Genomic DNA, 21234 nt, shown 5'->3' on the forward strand with positions numbered 1-21234 from the left:
ACGATCTCAACTGACATGTTTTTCATATGAAGTTCATTTTGATGTCAAAATAATTTCAGTATGTTAACATCAAATTATTTTCCGATGTCGAAGTTCAAAGGTTCACTTCTTCTTCTACCAGTAATCACTTGTGGCCATATATGCATTTAAGAGCCAATGTTTTATAAGTGGTTTTAATATCTCAAACATACTAATAATCTTAATTAATCTTACTACAAAATAAAGTATCATTTCAAGGGTAATTTTACTGTAGTTTTTTCATCATGTTGATAAGTAATAAGAAAGACAGAAGATAAATTTTATCTGTATGGGTAAATATTATAGATACTAACTAGAAGTCCATGGAACACAATTTATATAATTCGTATGCACTTAAATCTCTCGTCTATCCAAGTTTTATATACTCCATAATAGGAAGTAATATTATGAATACAAGTTCAACTGTGGGCTATTTCTAACTAAGGATACTCTACCTTATTGGGTATTCAGTACCAAGAAGTTGTAAAATAGGAATCACACACTATAGCATTCTCACATGAAGATTATAATAGAATTACATGAAATTCTGATTTTCACATTATGTGAAAATATGTAATAGATAATATATAAAGATCATTTTCCTAAAAGGTAATTTGACAGGAATTGATATTAGAACATTCATGTATCACGCAGTAAAACATGCTAATATGAGACTTAGTATAAAATTGCAAGATGCCCTGATTAATAATTATTAAGAAATAGGCGACAATCTATTTTAAGTACATTATTTATTACAAGATATAAGTATTATGGTAAAGGAAGAAATTTGACAAAAGGTAGACTTGAAAACATAAAACTTATCTAAAACAAGAGTAGTGACCATCATATCATCTAGGATGTGATGGCTTTAATTTGTTTTGATTGATTAGAAAACCTTAATTTATTGGGTAGCACCTAAACATGATAGGAAAAAGTACGTTATGGCATAGGGTTCAATACATGAAATAAAAGATGTTTTAATAACGTTACAAAGGGGTATAGCTTGAAAACGATAAAAATGATGCCACATCCATTTTTCCAGATTTCTGAAATGAAAATTTATAACTAAAACACATACCCAGTTTTTGTTTTGACACACATCTCTTTCTTTCCCTCTGATGTTTGAGGTATAACAGATAAAATATGTTCATAAACACCATCAGTAGATGTTAGTTTTGTACTTGGTTTGATCGTTGTGTTCATTCCATTGTCATGATCTCCAACTTCAACTGATTGACTACTAACATTGAAAAAATAATAGAATGTAGTGCATATAAAATGAAGGAATATTTACATAATTTTGATACCAACCGTGCTAAGACTGCATAGCCAGTCAATGTGGTTTAAAACTTCCATTGTAATTCCAATAAGAAGAATTGTTTTAATACAATATATGTGGGACAGATTTTTTGCAGGTTCTTCACTGAATGGTAAAAAATATTTGGCATAGTCTTACTATTCAGGTTGTTTGTTATACATTTTATTATATTTTATACCGTCACTGTAAAGTAAGGTACATTTCTTCTCTAAGTTTTTATTGTATGTTCCTATCTTGCTTATCGGGACCATTAATGTCTGCATATTACATTTTTGAAAACAAATTACAAATCTATTTTACTAAATATTTATCAATATGCTTACTTTCCATTGACAGCAAACGGAATCAAGCATTCTCTCCCATTGTAACATTTTACTTCTCTTGGTACAACTGTATCGACAAAATTAGGCTACAAAGGAAAAACAACCATTTCATGATTATAGTAATATAACTGATTAATGTCTTTTCTCATAAAAGACAGATCTATGTAACAATTTCAAAAACGCCATGACAATAGTTTAACTACTGAATTGAAATCTGAAATTGAAGTTTAGAAATATTTTTACTTTAGTATAAAAGTTTGTCCATATCAACCCAATCCTAAATAAAGATCAGTAGACAGTTCATCAGGTGAACAAAAAAATCAGTGTACAACAGTCGTATCCATGCAACAGTTATTGTAATCCTAAGTTTAGTGTGATATTTCTTTGTAATAGGTAAAATCACTAAAATACTGAACTCTGAATTCAAAACAGAAAGTCCCTTATCAAACATTTTTCAAATGGCAAAATAAAACGCTCAAACACATCAAAAGAATGGATAACAATTATCATATTCCTGACTTGGTATAGCCACTTTCTAATGTATAAAATGGTCGGTTGAACCTAGTTTTATAGCTAGATAAACCGCTCACTTGTGTGACAGCCACATCGAATTCCATTATATTGACAATGATGAATGAAAACCCCGGACATTTCAGATATCCTATCACATTACTTACCTTCTGAGTGGCGCTCCCTGTTACTGGAACAACAGATGAGGTTGAATCTGATAAGAGAAATAACATACATGTTACATTCAATGTTAATGAAATGCTACTGATTTCTGTCCCCTACTGCTATTACTGGTAATATAAGTATCATCTTTGAATTTTTGTTTGATATTGAATATGCATATGCATATTTTGCTTCATTATTATTCCATAAAGACTATTGTAACAGTTAAGCAAGATAAAAAAGCAGTTTCTCAGAAAATTATGAACAGTATCAAAATAATATCTCCATGGTTTTCCGGAACAAACTTATATTTTTCAATATTGTCAGAAAAAAATATAAAATGCATATAATTAAACACAACTGATTAAGCTATAGTTTACGCTCACCTGTTTGACATCTAGAACCAGTAGATCCTAAACGACAGGTACAAACAGCTTGAGTCCCGGATGGAACTGAACAAAATCCATCTCTGTAACAATGATGGTTCTGACAAGGTGTTGAACTTACTGTAAAAGTATAATAGCTTATCAAATATACAAAACCCTTAATTTTTATATTTGATTGTAAAATTTACAAGTCAGAATTTTTTATGTTAAGAAATGCTGAGTCTGAATAGAAAGGAAGACTATTAAGGTAGTAAAACGATCACTAATAACAATCATTTATTCCAAATGAACCCAATTCATTTCGTTTTGCTTTAGATCTCTAACCTAAATAACAATTAAATATCTATCTAAATAAACCACCATTTTTAAGCATTTATTTATTTTTATGTTGACTTATAAAAATCTTAATATGTACGGATAGATCTAAACTGATCACGACACAGCTATTTAAACTTAGGAAATATTACTTTAGGTTTTATTATTTCCTCTATAATATGCATGTTTGCAGGGTCTTGCTTGTTTGGTACACCTTATCTTATGATATACTTACATGAAGATGTGTCTTGAATCTTCACCATTATACATCTTTTTTCTCCTTTATTTCTGAATTTACAAAAAAAAGATATTTTCAACATTCTTAATTGAAGTCAGTATATTTTTTAGTGTTCATATTGAGTTCATGGAATTACAGAATGAACTTACTTTTTTTGTGATAAGAGGATCCATGGCAGGTTATTAAAAATACAGTGGTCTGCATAATTGGAATAAATTTATATATAAAACAGTTTGCACGCACTTAGATTGTATTCCCTTGTTTATATGGTTTCATCTTAGAGGAATAGTTGATATATAAAGTTTATTTTTTCTTCAAATGAAGCTTTCATTGAACTATAAATATATGAACGTAAATCCATATTATTCTTCAAATGATGTAGAAATGTTAGCCTATCATGGTTACATTTGGTAAACATCAGGAGGAATGGTCATAGCTACAGTTCCTTTTTATCTCAGTAAACCTGTTCTTATGTTTTAAGGATGTACACCTCTGAGGAGCCAAAAATTTCTAGAATTAAACTTTTTTTCTAAACCTGTTTTTTGGGTTTATATGACTGTAAAAAAATAATTAGTGAAGAAAAAATCATATGGTGGTGCACTTCTTTTTTTGCTACGGCCCTTTGAAAGTACCTAATTTTGATGATTTTACCATTTTTCATCAGTTTTTACCTATTTTTGGGCTATAATCATGAAAAAAATTACATTTCTACAATTAAACTTTTTGTCATACTTTCAAAAAAGATAAAGGGGACGGATCTGAATAAATTTGAATTACAAAAACTATAGGTAGGTGTTAATATAAGAAAGTTTTATCATATTTTGATGCTTTTTTGTGCCAAATTTACCATGTTGTCCATTTTGTAAATTTGTGATTTTTCTCTGTTTTAAGTACACATTGCATATTTTTTCAACTTCTTTGTTATAAATGATTGAAAACATATATATCTAAGAAATTTGAAAAGAAAAAAGGGATGTGGGATGAGCATGTTTCTGGTAAAATCATTTTTTGTATCCCTCACCCATTTTCTGTAAATTTTGGCTAAAAAGACTGACTTGATTGGTAATAGAATTTGAAAAATTGATTACTCAAAAACTACTCATTGGAAATACCTATTTTTTCACAGAGTTGACTTTGATTATAACATTTTTTAAATTCATTCATATTTTCCACTTGTATCACATGTTTTAGACATAATTCCAGAACGAGATTTCAACGAGACTGAAACGTCAGAAGAATACATCCTTAACTCACTTGTTCTAAAATGTACTGTTAAAAATTTGGCGTATACCCTTTACATACGGCCTTAATTTTAAGTGCATATGTAATGTTCAACCACAGCAAAGTTGTTGTAAAAATAAATTATCAAAGGTACCAGACTTATACTTTGATACGCCCAGATCAAAATAGTAAGAAAGCCAAACAAATATAAAGTTGAAGAGAAATGGGGAACCAAAATTCCGAAATAAAGCTTAGTGAATCTATTCCTGGGTTAAGAAAATCCTTTGTATTCCTAATAAATCATACTTTTGCAAACAGTTTATTTATGAAAATGACAATATAATAGATATCCATGTCAACATCGAAATGTTGACAATATTGAAAACAACACGTTATTAATTTCTTGCGTCCGAAGCGCTTTTCTGGATTTACCTTCATCAGGAACGCTCAACTTGCTACCCATACCATCGGCAACGCCACGTACACCAGCAGTGGCATCGATCCAGTGATGTAAATAGTGTTAAAAGGTATCAGGCTTAAAATTTTATACGATAGAATTCCTCCTGATGTTCGTCTTAATACAACTCATCAGTATTGCCCAGATCAAAATAGTGATAAAGCCAAACAAGTATAAAGTTGAAAAGCAATAAGGACCCTAATTCTAAAAAGTTGTGTCAAATACAGCTTCATCTACAATACATGAGTTTTCCCCGCTATTAAATCTTTCAAACTAACCCAGGTTTGAAGCACATATGTTGTGTACCACCAGCATCATGGGTTGGTGTAAAACCTACATCTACAGTACAGGTGTGGCCGACTGCTGAACTATCTTGGAAGATATGAATTTCTCTGATAAAAGTTGTTTCAGCAACTTTTTCACTGAAATGAAAATTGAATCACCTTTATCAGAAAACTGTCAACAGAGTAGGATAAAAAAATCTATCGTGAAAAGAATTTAATTAAATGGATATTGTTTGGTGACACTTAAAAAACAAATGTAATTGGATGTGATCAAATACACCTATATTTTCCTAAAAATGTGACACAATTTCTTTTTCGTAGTTATTGTAATTTTCAAAGAGTTAAATGGCTATTTGTTTACGATGTATATTTTTAATTCACTCTTATATATATATATATATATGTTTGATAAGTGCACATATTTCTTTTCGTTTGTTATTAAAAAGCTGACAATTCTCTTCATTCATATCATACACGTATCTTACCACTTATTGTTAGATAACTCATAGGTCAGTGGAATGTGACAAGTTTGTCCTGGTTGACAAACAATAACAGAATTCTCACTGATAGTTGACTCTGTAAACTTTGGCTGGACATAAACAGAAGTATAATAGTGTCAAATTATGAGAATGCAAATATGAAGTTGCAATATTTTAGATTCGCGGAAAAAACTTATGACTTTTTTTCAAGTGTTTCACTTTTGTCATTTAAAAAAACAGACCCAAAAAAATAAAAATCGTCAAATCAAACTGTTCAAGATGATACAGCCAATAATTCACTGTTAGTAGAGCAATTTAAAAAGATAAACACATCTTACCCAATTCTATTACATACGAAATCTGTATTAGAACAAATACTGCATTAAATATTTCTCTCTCAACAACAATAAACCACAAGTATTCCTTAATAGTTTTATATTTCGAACATGTTTTTGGTGAAGAAAAAGTGTTGGTATTGATGCATTTACTATACCTTTGTTGAAAGAATTTTAATAAATTTTGTAACCGAATTGAACAATTTGATTCAAGAAACAATCTACATTTGGGTAAGATCTTTTAATGCACATTAGAAAGAATACAATACTGACTATCAAGTCATGGTAACATTTTGATGAAGAAATCATTGTTGATATATTTTACAGATACAAACGATTAAAATCTAGCATATATTCATAAGATGTTTCAGATATACATTTTACATAATGGAGTAAGTTCTTTGTCAAATATGGTAAGATGATAGTTATTTTTTCTTTGTTTAAGGTATGAAATGTTTCCTAAGTGATATTCCCACACTAACTTACAACAATATCTTTTTAAAGTAAGTTAAAATATTCACTAGTTATAGTAAATATTTTCATTTTTATATCAAACATCTTGTGACTTTTCAGTATGCTGTGTAAAAGAAGAAGGACGAAAGATACCAAATGGACAATCAAACTCATAAATCTAAAACAAACTGACAACGCCATGGAATAAAAAATGAAAAAGACAAACGGAAAAACAATAGTACACAAAAAGTATACCTTTTTACAAATAAATAATTCTAATGTTTAAATGTTCTTAAACTTTGCATTTATACATATCACTTAGAATACTTACTGATCCTTGACCTGAAGTAGTCTTTTCTGAAATATCAAATTGTACAACATCCATATCATAGAACTGCAATCATTTAGATCTAATATAACAGGGTTCCCTTGCATTACATAGCTACTTTTAAAAGATATGCCTGAAATATTTACCTGTATATTGCAGAAATTGAAGTTGGCAAAGGAATAAATCAAGGCAATTGTCAATTATAAATTACATGTTCAAGGGAAACTTTTCTAGTTTTCATGTAAAAAAAAACACCATTTGCAACTAAATATTCGTAAAAATACACAAAATGGTTACTTTTTTTATAATTATACATCACCGGTTTAAGGCTCCCGTGAAAAAGTAAACTTTTGAAACGTTGCATATGAAGTCCCAAACAAGTAATTTTTTTCTTTGAAAACCTGGTTAAAATTGTGAAAAAAAATATGTATGAAGGTATCGATGCAAAACATAATATACATAGTTGAAGTTTAATTCTATTCCTCAGATATCATAAGACACCAAGCTCGTTTAAGCTTCAGATTGATAGACTGTTTCTGTTAACGTTATTTGCGAACTGTGAAATATTTTATAATTCTTTTATTTTAGTTTGCAGGTTAACAGAGGCACCTATTTATTTAGATCAAAAACAATTGATCTAAAAAATCTGACTTTTAATTTTAATGTAGGCTGTCTCCTATTTCTAAGTATTGTAGTCGGTGCATACACTTTTATTATTTGTGAAAGGAAATACTTACCACTTGTTTCAATATTGTAGCATACTTCATCCATATTAACACTAAATATAAAGTACAGTTGCAATTAGTGATAATGCGGTATCTAATCATATTATTAATCAAAATAGAAATACTATCAGTCGAATGCATTTAAAAATGTTGACTTGAGTTATCATTGATATGTTCATAATTAAAAAAAAACTATTAAAAAAACTTTTTATTTTTTGAAAAACTTAGACTTTTCTACGTCAGGAATAGATTACCTTACCTGTATTTGGCCAAACTTTTAGGAGTTTTTGTTTGGTCCTCAATGCTCTTCAATATCGTACTATATTTTGCCTTTTAAACATTTTTTGATTCGAGCGTAACTGATGAGTCTTTTGTAGACGAAACGCGCGTCTGGCGTAAATGTAAAATTTATTCCTGGTATCTATGATGAGTTAATTTGCAACCATTAGGTCGATGCCACTGCTGGTGGAGATGTATTTCCCCGAGGGTATAACCAGCCCAGTAGTCTGTACTTATGTGTTGACTTGAGTTATCATTGATATGTTCATAATTAAAAATCAAATGTTAACAAAACTTTGCATTTTTGGAAAACTAAGGCTTATCTACGTCAGGAATTGGTTACCATAGCTGTATTTGGCAAAATTTTTAGGAATATTTTATCCTCAATGCTCTTCAACATCGTACTATATTTGGCCTTTTAAACATTTTTTGATTCGAGCGTCACTGATGAGTCTATTGTAGACGAAACGCGCGTCTGGCGGAAATTTAAAATTTAATCCTGGTATATATGATGAGTTTATTACGAGACAAAGGATTAAAAGAGACCAAATGAAACAGACATTAACATTTATAGGTCACCTTTCGGCCTTCAACAATGATCCAAGACCATATGGCTGAGTCAGTTATGAATTGCCCCGAAATGACCAAGTTAAAACAATTAAAACAGGAAATCTATCGACCAATATTATATTCATAAAATGAACGAAAAACAAATCTGTAAAAAACAAACAACGAATAACTGGCTCCTAACTCGGTACGAGAGCATACATACATAATATGGAAGGATTAAACATGGCTGTCCTTCGGTGGCAGTCCATATTTTTCATGAAACTTACCCAAACCAATTAAAAGGTGGCTCTCATGGTGAACAGTTACACGACTTATTATAAACTTGCTCTCACTTCACTTTCATTGTGAGGATCAGCTACGTGTCGATCATGAACTGTTTTTTGATTTCCCACTCAGGTTAGGGACTTTCTGTTTTTTATTTCAGTTCAGTACTGTTGCGATTTTACTTTCACCTCACCTCTTGTAACTTGCATGCTACTACTGTTTAAACCACAAGTTTACAAGACACACTTTTGCTTGCAATATCAAGTTTTCGTGTAACTAACTATAATTGGAGTCAAAACCCTAGTTTGGCAAACATTACGTAAAGCTCACATCAAAATGATTTTGTGTATCAAAATGTGAATCACAGAAGGGTGAACAGACTGTAAAACAAAATGGCCCATACATTTGTACTTCGGTGCCAACAAAAACCAGTCGACAATAGCACGAAGCTTTATTCTATATAGCATGTTGTTATGAGAGATTATATTGCAATTATTCTAAAATCGGTACAAGTTACTAACTGAAAATCTACTCAAAGGTAAAATTACAAAAAAATTCTGAAAATTCAATCGGATAGTCCCTATACACATTGCAATCTTATTCATATAATCTTACAAGAACAGTTGTTTACATATGCTACCCCTTTATTCTTATTTTCATATTAAGATAGAGGAAAATATATTATTTGTCTAAAAGCAACTGGAAAAAGCAATGTGGAGTACCCTTGCGGAAAACTTGAGATCACCCCAAGATTTTGGTGCGGTTCGTGTTGCTGTTGCATCCCCAATTTGTGACATTTTCTTCTATTGTGTCTTTTTTGTATGCATTTTTGTCAATACAATGAAATTTTATTCGACTGTCATACAAGTGAGAGGTTTAACTAGCTTTTAAAACGGATTTAATCCCCCATTTTCAACATAATAAAAGACCTATACTAAGTCAGGAATATAACAATAGTTATCCATTTGTTTGATGCGTTTGCTTTTTTGATTTTGCAACTTGATTAGGACCTTTTCGTTTTGAATTTTCCTCGGAGTTCAGTATTTTTGTGATTTTCCTTTTACTTTAAACACCAAAACACTGCATCGAAAAATCAATTATGACCATTTAAAAACGGATTAACTAAATTTCAAACCTGTGAGAAAAATTTACTTTTTGATTACCATACGATGAAACAAGTTAAAAAAAAAGTTATGACGAAAGGACTGAAAGTATGTATATGTTCCGGACCATATGAGTATTTAGACCATACGCGTATGGTCATGACCATATGGGTATATACTCATATGGTCCGAACCATACGCGTATGGTCGGACCATACGCGCATGGTCGGGGTAATTAACACTCTGTTACAGTTTACTTTTAATACTTCTAAACTCTTCATGTGGTATGACCGTTCATTCAAAATACGCTATCATATAGGTAATTCTATCATTATATTATAATAAAAAGATAAGCTTAATAAAAATAAGAAGTTTCCCATAGTTAATTTTACTTAATTGTCAAATTTAAAGTAAACACATTTTATACCGATGGTCATTACCGATTAGTTATTACCAGTAATTGGCAATATGTCGACTAAAAAATTAAATTCCAAAAAATTCTTAATGAACTGTTACATAAGAAGTCACTGGAAAGTAGCATACTATTAGTTTATTTAAGTTGTGTTGTGAAGATGGTGTATTGCAGTCATTTTACGATATTTGAGATCTAGAGCTTCTTAAAAACACCGTAGGTCTACATCAGAATTCCCAAAGACCTTGGTATCACTGAACGCAGCTGCAAAAAAGGCTTGTTTTTCACTCGCAAACAAAATGTGTAAATGAAAAAGATCGTGCACAAATTTCTTGCAAATGCAAAAAAGCTATGATACCGTGTGGAAGTGAATGTCATCCAAACCTATATGCACGAATGTAACTAGCGATGAAAACTAACTATGGCATCAATACTTTTTTTACGTAGTTTTTTGGATTATAAAATTAAAAAAAATTGTCATGTTTTAAACCATCACTGTTTTTTTAGATAAAGTTTTTGTATTATTGAAACGTTTATAATGTAATTTGAAAAAATACATATACCTATATGGTCCAAATACTCATATGGTCCGGCCCGTTAATAACCAAACGAGTATTATACTCATATGGTCCGACCATACGCGTACGGTCAGACCATACGCGTATGGTCGGACCATATGAGTATACGCATACGGTCATGACCATACGCGTATGGTCCAAATACTCATATGGTCCGGAACATATACATAATATTTATTTCATATGAACTTTAAGCGCAATTACTAAATAAGTAAGCCGCCTACCAAAATCAAAAACTACAACAACTTCTTGAAAGTAGTCATATATAAAAAAAAGAAGATGTGGTATGATTGCCAATGAGACAACTATCCATAAAGACCAAATGACACAAACATTTACAACTATAGTTCACCGTACGGCCTTAAACAATGAGCAAATGCCATACCGCAGTCAGCTATAAAAGCTCCCGATTACACAAGGTAAAACAATTCAAATATGAACGTTCATCGTTTTAATTACCCGGATCATACGAATATGGTGGAACCATATAAATATATAAAGTGGACAAATTATGTGCAAATAATCATACTGCAAAGCACACACTATAATACAGTTTTGTTTTTTTAGCACTTTTAACATATCTTAACATTTAGAACAATAAAATACTTACTTTTCTGTGTTCTTTGTCTGTACACAAACTCTTCTTTTTCCAAGTTTTGTAGGAGTAACTACCACATCAGTTGTATATGTTCTATTACCACTAGGTGTTACTGTGGCTGGAGATGTAATTATTCCTGGATCTACTTGTCCAAATCCTACCACAGGGCTAAAATCACAAGTAACAACTAGATAAATATGTCATACTGAAACTTACTAACCTTACTCAATTTCTTTGGTTCAGTGCTTTTTATTAATTTGCTTAATTTTGTTCAATAAAATGCATGATTTAATATATTTTGTGTTGGATTATGTATATGTCACAACACAGGATTAAGGGTAGATATGTGCAGCTAGGATTTAAAAAAATCTCAAATTACTTCAAATATTGAAGATCCACGTATATTGATATTTCAAGAATAAATCATAACCCATTGATATATTTCCAAGACATCTTCTGAACTTGATCAGAAAGGATTTTCTAACTTTTTCATTTAAGTTTCATCAGATAATTGATAACCACATTGGGCTTATTCATTAACATATCAATTTGAAATCACATTTAAATGGGGTGCACTTTACGCAGTAGTCTAATCGAAGGATACATTTATGATTCATTTGCATACATATTACTTTTGTGAAATCACAATCCATTAATATATTTAACACACATTTAATAAGTGACCCAGTATCGTGGCACAATGTACGTTTTGTATACATTTAAAAAAGAAACAAGTTTGGAATAAGGTGAAGCTTTTACACATATAATTTGTCACTCCCAAGCAATATCAAATACTTAAAAGTACTTAATGATAATTATAACTTACATATTTCCAGTAGGATCTGTAACCCTCATTGGTAGATGACAGGGTTTATCTACAACACAATGGATCGTCTCAGGTAAGGATGTCGCTGTAAATCTTGGAATTCCTTTGTTTTTAACTGCATCCTAAATTTAAAATACGAGAATTATTTCCATGAAATTTTATGATATAAAATATTTCCCTACCTGTTGATTCACCATACGATTATGACACCATATGATCCTCTGCTGAACCAATTCCTCTAATTTTATTTTGTTTTAAAAAACAAAGCACAAAAAAAAATATATATATTGTTTCAGCGCATTCATTTTAATATAATGTCATCAACAATGTCTTGACAACACCTATTGTTGTATGAAGTCAGAAGAGTAAAATATCATATTAATGCCACATGAAACTATTTGTTTTTATTTAACTGGTTTATCACATCGTTTCATAGCTGCTAATTTAATTTTAGAGAGTTAATAACACTGAAGACACAGTAAATTTTAAATGTAATTATATTACTAACTGGAATTTCCTCTCCTTTGAATGGTGTCACTGAATTGTCTTTTTCTGTAAGAAATATTAAAAAAATTTAATGACGTCATATTCATATTTTGAGCGTATACGTTCTAAGTCTTCTTTCTTTATTTGCTGCATAATGTAAGTTTTATTTCGTTGTGTTACTGCTATCCCCCTAATAGTTATGCAATCTGCTTTTATAGAACTGTAGGTTATTACACACACCCTTATTTTCTCTCTCCCTACAATTTGAACTGAAATTTAATATCCTTATGAAATATGCTTCTAAGGCAAATACCAAACATCTCAAAATTTAGCTACTAAACCCCAATACTTTGTCTATATTCTTTTAGCAAAACTGTATTCAACTCCATAGACATTGATACTAACTGTTTTGACATCTGTTCCCTGAGTAGGATAATGGACAAACACAGACCGCTATTCCTTCATTATTGTCGACACTTTTACAAATACCTCCATTTAAACATTCCACTGGTTTGCAAGCATCACCTAAAGTAAAGGTAAAGTAGACATGAATGATTTTCTAACAACATATTTTTGGTATTTATCAACATATACTTTTACATTGTAGATACTTGGATGGTTGATATTAATGAGTAAAACCAAAGCATTATTGATATATTTATGAAAATATTTCTGAGAAATTTTAAAAAGGGAACCTGTAATTAGAAAGACGAAACTAGAGGCTCGAAAGAGCCTGTGTCGCTCACCTAAGTATATGCGAGTATTTAAGAAAAGGAAGCAGATGGATTCATGACAAAATTGTGTTTTGGTGATGGTGATGTGTTTGTACATCTAACTTTACTAAACATTCTTCCAATTTACAATTATCTCTATCTATCATGAACTTGGCCCTGTAGTTTCAGAGAAAAATGTTAGTAAAAATTTCCAAATTTTATGAAAAATGTTAAAAATTGACCAGAAAGGACAATAACTCCTTAGGGGGTCAATTGACCATTTCGGTCATGTTGAACTATTTGTAAATCTTACTTTGCTGAACGTTATTGCTGTTTACAGTTTATCTCTATCTATAAGAATATTCAAGATAATAACCAAAAACAGCAAAATTTCCATAAAATTACCAATTCAGGGGCAGCAACGGGTTGTTCGATTCATTTGAAAATTTCAGGGCAGATAGATCTTGACCTGATAAACACCCTTGTCAGATTTGCTCTAAATGCTTTGTTTTTTTAATTATAAGCCAAAAACTGTACCCCATATGTTCTATTTTTAGCCGTGGCGTCAAGATGGATGGCCGGGTCAAGTGATACATTTTTTTTAACAAGATACCCCAAAGATGATTGTTGCCAAGTTGGGATTAATTTGGCCCGGTACTTTCAGAGGAGAAGATTTTTGTAAAAAAGTACTAAGATTTACCAAAAATGGTTAAAATTTGACTATAAAGGGCAATGACTCCTAAAGGGATCAACTGACCATTTCGGACATTTGACGTATTTGTAAATCTTAATTTGCTGAACATTAATGCTGTTTACAGTTTATCTCTATCTATAATAATATTCAAGATAATAACCAAAAACAGTAAAATTCCCTTAAAATTACCAAATTAGGGACAGCAACCCAACAACAGATTGTCTGAATCATCTGAATATTTGAGGGCAGATAGATCTTGCACTGATAATTTTTTTTATTCTGTCAGATTTTCCCGAAATGCTTTGGTTTATTAGCCAAAAACTGCATGTTAACCCTACGTTCTATTTTTAACCATGGCGGCCATCTTGGTTTGATGGCGGTGTCACCGGACACATTTTAAACTAGATACCCCAATAATTATTGTGGTCTAGTTGATTCAGAGGAAAAGATTTTTGTTAAAGCTAACGACAGACGACGACGACAAACGACGGACGCCAAGTGATGAGAAAAGCTGGGCCAGATGAGCTAAAAAGGCAACGAAAAGTCTGAAAGCTAGAATACATTAACTTATTTGTGCAACGATATATCGTTTTTGTTTCTAACAACTAGTATACCTCTTTCAACAAGTACTTTGTAACATCTTGTATCACTTTGACTTCCTGAGCTAAAATAAAAAAAGTGAAATAAAGATGATTAACTTCGATGTACTTTTCACATGACTTATTTTAATCTCTGGCTAATAAAAGTGAACACAACAGTATCTCTTATTCTAATATAATCTGAATTAACCGTAGTTTTCACTGATGTTGGAGCTAAGTAAAAAAATATAAAGTGTAAATTACGAAACTGTTAACAGCAGGATATAATTACATTGATATCTCAACACTTTCTATATTTGTCGAAAAACAAAAAAGTTATCATTACCTTTTCTCAATTGTGACACAGACTTCTTTCTTTCCAGCTTCTGACAAACTAGGTTTAATAGCTACATCTGTTGTACACTTTATTGTAGAATTTACAGTGGACTGTTTTGGATTAAACACATACACGTCTGATATCTCGTCTCCTTGAACACTAGGGTTGGTATTTTTAATCCTTGGACTAAAAAATAAAGATTTCTTGTTTTTCAAGATTACATCTACAATTATTTTGAACTGGTATTATTTAAGAAATAACTACAATCTTTGATAGTTGCACATTTTTTCTTTTATTTTTAGTTTCATCAGTAGGTTCAATTAATTCGAACAAACACCTTTTATCTATAGAAAAATCACCTATCAAAAAAGATTTTCTAAAATCGTTTATACAATTTTGTTTCTTAAAAATTGCTATAAATGCTTATGCTTATTTACCATTGCGTTCCTTGCTGTGTAGTCTCCACTATGAGATGACAGACAATACTTGTTTCACAATGTACTTCAGAATTTGGTCCAAGAGAGTTTTCTGTAAATTGTGATCCATTCTAAGAAAAAAAAAAACATTAGAAAAAGAATATGTAAAAAGAACTTTTATGAAAAATCATATGAAAACCAATTCAACAACAGGTAGTTTTATTACAAGCCAATAGGACTTTTTACTTTATTTTATAACATTTATCTGTAGGCATTAATCATACAATTTCTTCGGATATTAGTGTTGATAGATACTAAAAATAAATATCAGTAGTATAATTCCTATTCGTAAAAATTGTATACTGAATTTAGATGTTCTTTAATTTAAAGAAATTGCTGAAATGAAATTAAAAACTATCTTTAATTAGGGAACAGGCTTTAGACAAATAATATTACCTGAGATGGTGGAGGACCTAAAACAAATAAACGCAAGCATTAAATAAAACACACTATTTTCTATTATTAACATATAATTCTTAATTTTTTTTTAGAACTTATAGCTTTGAAAACAACCACTGAACAGAAACAAAAAACCGAAACGACAATGAAACACACAGAAATGAACTATAAGAAAACAACTGCCGTTTTTCCTGACTTGGTACAGGACATTTTACGAAAATAATTTGAGTTGAACCTGGTTTTATGGATAGCCTAACCTTCAGTTTTTATGGCAATATTAGATATAACACTATAATACTTACATTACATGACAGGACTACAGTACAGTACAAATAAATGCAAAAGCATTATGGACAGAGACATACGCAAATAGCATTACAATAGGACAATTCAGCATACTAAAAGTTATCAAAGGTACAAGGCTTGTAATTTATGATATCATACGCGCGTTTCGTCTACATAAGACTGAGTAGTGACGCTCAGATCAGAATAATAATGAAAGCCAAACAAGTACAAAATTGAAAGCACTGATGACCCAATAGTCAGCTATAAAAGGACCCAAAATGTTTATATAAGAAGTTTATTCTTTAAAATAGCTAAAATGTCATAGATCAAGGCTCAATAATATTAATTTACAAAACATAATTTAGTTTATCATTTCATTGTCAATAAGGAGTATTCATCTAAATGTCATTATCAAATTGATAAAATATAATAATATGATCTACAATATACTTTGCAGCCACAAAATGCCCTACCTTGAAATATACAATTTTCTTTTGAAGCGAATATAAGTAAAGAATATCTGACGCGATTGCAGTTTAAACAACTCTCAACAAGAGACCACATGACACAGACATTAACAACTATTGGTCAACAATGAGCAAACCCAATACTGCATTGTCAAATAAGTGATCCCGAAATGACAAATGTACAACGAAAACATTAACGGCCTAATTTACGTGGAAAAACGGACCGAAAATCAAGTATGTAACACATCAACAAACGGCAACCACTGAATTACAGGCTCCTGACTTTGAACAGGCACATACATACAGAATATGGCGAGGTTAAACATGTTAACGGGATCCAAATCCTCACCTAACCTGAGACAGAGGTTTAACAGTACGACATAAGAACGAACTATACAAATTATTTTAAAAAGGTTGTACTCATCAGATGGATACAAATTGAAATACATCTTACAAAAACACAGAGTGGAATGTTTGTTCTGTGATTTATACATACCCGTTATGAATTCTATTTTGTAGCATAATTTATCTTTTTCCTGCCTGAAAGTATAATTCAAACATTTAAAATTAGTTCACTAAACCAGGTTTAAATTTCGCCAACTCAGATGAAAATAGACTTATGCTGGGTCTGAACATTAATCACACAATGGTGGTCTGAAGAACAGTCTTTATCCATTTGAAATTGTAGCAACCTTTTCTAACCAATCAAAATATATGAATAACTCTGATTTTTTTGATGCGTTTTGTTATTTGATTTTGCCAATTGATTATGGACTTTCCTAATTGATTCTCCTCTGAGTTCAGTATTTTTGTGATTTTACTTTTTTCTGATCAATGTTTCAGAGTAAAGGTGATTTTATCTTGATAGCATGTGTACAGAAACAAGACATAACTAATTAATAGAAAGATTTCAGTAAACATGATGCCACTTAGACAGCAACAAAATTAAACAACACACACTAGAGAGAAAAGGGTATGTGTACTCATATATATACCGTATAGCAGGTTATTTTCACAAAGTGCACAATTTCGCTTGTTTTCGGGGATAAAAGATTTGAATCCGCCAAAAAAAAAAAACGTCACAATATTTCGAATACCTCATTTAATGAAAATCGCGAAATTTATAACCGCGAAAATAACCCTCCATACAGTATATATATGTTTCAAATATTCAATGCATAATAAACTCATTCAAAATACCAGGAATATACAGTTGTAGACCAAATGTCTACAAAAGACTCATAATGGACACTCATATGAATAAATCTAAAACCAATAGGAAATCAGAGATGATTATTTTGCTTGTCTGATAATGGTAACATGTGTAGAGGTTAACAATTTTACATACATTTTATGTATCTTTGATTCTTTTGACATGTCAAGATTACAACATATCACTGATTTCCTGTGACCTATACATAGAGATAGCTTATATTTACCCTGACTCAATAGCAACAACACATTTGGTCAGATTTGCTTGGTTGGTAGACTGTATTTGTACAATAGAATGTGATATATTGGTGCCTGGTATAGGTGAAAGTGTCAAGTCTGTTGGTGGTACATCCGTAACTCTTACTGTAGTACTGAAACATAAAATTAGATATTTGATGTACGGAAAATAATATGAACTATTAAATACTGTCATAGCTGAAAAATGGACACCTATGTAATGTACATCATAACCTGGAACTAAAATGTAGCAAAGTATAAACAAAACAAAAAGTAAAATCACAAAAATACTGAACTTAGAGGAAAATCTAATTGGAAAGTCAAATATCACATGGCATAATCAAATAACAAAACACACCAAAAACGAATGGACAACCTGACTTGGTACAGACATTTTCAAATGTAAAAAATGGTGGATTAAACTAATCTTATTCATGGATGAAAGTGTTTTTATATTGTAAATGGGTATATTCAGTTTAGTTGAGAGGTCTGAATATTTACAGCTTAGAAATGAATCACTGTAATTTTAGCTTAAAAATGCATCAGTGTTATTCAAATTATACAGCGCTTCTTATCTCAATATGGGTCAATTTTTAACCTATGTCGAGGGTCACAGTTTGATCATTTGAGACAGGGTTCAATGTCATTAAGGCTTTGAGGTTAGTCATTTGTCAATGTATTTTAATTTTGGACAGATATCACATCGGTATGCTTAATTTAGATAGAAATTGACATACTATACGTTGTTCAGGGATTCAGACGTCTGTGTTGACATCTGTTTAAGGGCATACGATACCCTAACACGGAAGACAATGATATTGCTTATATACAATGATATTTTTCATGATCTCAAAGTGCCATATATCGAAAAAGATGTATTTACGAGTACTTATAATCCATAGCTTCGAAACCAATACACTGACCTCTCCTCCTTAAAATGACATTTCACTTGATACTGTTAAGGGCTTAATTTTTTCTTCCAATTTTTATAACACAAAGCACAAATAAACGTGTTTAGATAAAATAAATAAACTAAAGTAGAAATGCCAACAAAAAATGCCGTTTTAATGTTTTCTCTCGAATCTAGAAAATTCAATAGAAAATGATTTTGTCCAAATAAGTTAATTGTTACATTTAACACTTAATCATAATTTAAAAAGAACATATTCAAAAAAGTTTTACAGACATCAGCATGTGTTTATCTTTTCATTCGTAAAGATTAAGTATGTCCATCCAAAGTATTGAAATGTCCAAGAAACCGATAGTTTAGGTAAATGTCAAAACTGTTGATCCCATTTATCTTTTTATTTAGCACATGGAATGCATTTATATTTTTATTACATATTTAAATTGAAAATAGTTGTATGCAAACTTCGTTAAACAATCCACTGTGTGATAAAAACAGTATTGTATGCCATTATACAGACGTAAACGTTATCTTAAGACAAGGTCATTATAGTTTTGTCTATTATAATAGCTCAGCCTTTTTGTGTTCAGCTGTCATAAGGCATCATCTATCACTAAGTGTTCGTTGTACACAACGAATAATGAAACTAGTGTTATCATCATCGAACCACACTTTTAAAATACGTTATTTTGCTGATGTAACAGATTTAATAAATTTAAAAGTTACCTTTGTCCACCATTACTGGTCACAGCTACTGGTATACCACACGACTGTCCTGTATAACAAATAATCTTTTCTGGTTTGACTGTGTCCACAAAACCAGGCTGTCAAAAGAAATAAATATTATGATTTTCTGTACTTCAATTATCATTCAGGGGTTTTAGGACAAGGGACAAAAAAAACCATACCCAATATTCCAGAAAATCTTCCCATAAGTGTTTATGTATTATTATCAGATAAAAACTGTCTGAGAGATAAGGAGTCAAACAGTACACAATTGAACAAAAATAAATATTTTAAAAATAATATTACATCATCGAGATGGAAAAACATTCACGTTTATCCATTTTTTAAAGTTAAACATGTATTCTTTGAATTCAGGATTAATGTCTTTTAAAAACGTCCATTAAGAAGTTGAATGGAACATATTAGTGTTAATCAAACAAACCTTTCCACTAATAGCACTTCCGGTGATTAAATTCTTTGTATCTGAAAAGAAAGTCGTCATACTCTAAAATATAATATATAAAGACAAGTTTTTAAAGAGAATTAAACAAAAAAGTCTACTCTCTTGAACATAAAATGTAAAAATTGTACGTTTAAAAACTTTTCATACATTTTGAAGGCCTCTTTTCACGATTGCATGTCAAAAAAGTGTCCTGCACGTTCTCACTGATGTGTGAAAAGTTCTTATAATAGTAGTATCAAGACATTATGTTGTATGTGTTACAGATATGATGCTCTAAGTAGCATATATAGCATTCAATTGTGCATCAGCAATGTATGAGAGAATTGTTCAATGCAGCTCTGCTTATATTTCACATTAAAAACCTATTCAAGTTGTGATAAGATTGAATATGAGTAAAAATAACAAGGGCAAGAGAAGTCTAATGCAATATTTCTTATTTATATGTCGCTATGTATACACACCTTGGTTGCAGGATTTCCCAGTTGCTCCTAGTCGACATTTACACTCAACATCCTCATCTATTGTCAAGACACACTCCCCTGTATGGCATATTGCAGTGTGACATGGATTTGTATCGTTTAAGGACGGATCAATTTTGAAACATCTCAATTCTCCATCACTGCAGTTTAAGTCATATTTTGTTTAAATATAATAAACTTGTTTTTAGTAAACAAGGAAATAACAAAAGTCAAGATCGAAACTGTGAATATTTAAGTTAGAAATCAGACACACTTACAAAAATAAAAATCCAAAAAGGCAAAATATTTATTCAATTAAAGGGACTCACATAATTCCAATGATGTTTTCAGAATAAAAGTAAATATGGAGTTTATACAGTGAAAACTGATATAAATACTTAAAGCAACTATAAGTCAATGTTCAATGTACAAATGTCTATATACAATTGTATCTTCAACTTCTCGAAATATTGTGTATAATTGATAGTGAATGCAACCTTTACAAAAAAAATTACTTTATAAAAAACACCAATAAAAGAGGTTCTTGATTTTGGAACTATGATTTAATAACAATTCAGAACCTAAGAATATATTATCTTATCTGGAGTTTCAAG

The 21234-nt window shown here is 30.7% G+C and overlaps 1 protein-coding gene across 1 annotated transcript in view; it reads right to left on the reverse strand.

Annotated features, from left to right (window-relative positions):
* The window catches only part of LOC134710867 (uncharacterized), a 93384-nt gene that overhangs the window by 53739 nt on the left and 18411 nt on the right, over positions 1–21234 (reverse strand). The window contains exons 15-36 of the mRNA XM_063571278.1: positions 20624–20781; positions 20142–20182; positions 19700–19797; positions 18057–18200; positions 17114–17157; positions 15863–15879; positions 15428–15537; positions 15000–15176; positions 14690–14739; positions 13074–13193; positions 12691–12734; positions 12183–12304; positions 11369–11524; positions 7565–7605; positions 6831–6856; positions 5718–5821; positions 5227–5370; positions 3268–3320; positions 2718–2837; positions 2337–2383; positions 1660–1745; positions 1097–1258 (exon numbers count right to left, since the gene is read on the reverse strand). Coding sequence (XP_063427348.1) covers positions 1097–1258; positions 1660–1745; positions 2337–2383; positions 2718–2837; positions 3268–3320; positions 5227–5370; positions 5718–5821; positions 6831–6856; positions 7565–7605; positions 11369–11524; positions 12183–12304; positions 12691–12734; positions 13074–13193; positions 14690–14739; positions 15000–15176; positions 15428–15537; positions 15863–15879; positions 17114–17157; positions 18057–18200; positions 19700–19797; positions 20142–20182; positions 20624–20781 — 2064 coding nt within the window. The remainder of the gene's footprint in view (positions 1–1096; positions 1259–1659; positions 1746–2336; positions 2384–2717; positions 2838–3267; positions 3321–5226; positions 5371–5717; positions 5822–6830; positions 6857–7564; positions 7606–11368; positions 11525–12182; positions 12305–12690; positions 12735–13073; positions 13194–14689; positions 14740–14999; positions 15177–15427; positions 15538–15862; positions 15880–17113; positions 17158–18056; positions 18201–19699; positions 19798–20141; positions 20183–20623; positions 20782–21234) is intronic.

This window comes from Mytilus trossulus, chromosome 3 (assembly GCF_036588685.1).
Source record: "Mytilus trossulus isolate FHL-02 chromosome 3, PNRI_Mtr1.1.1.hap1, whole genome shotgun sequence".
Classification (NCBI taxonomy): Eukaryota; Metazoa; Mollusca; class Bivalvia; order Mytilida; family Mytilidae; genus Mytilus; species Mytilus trossulus.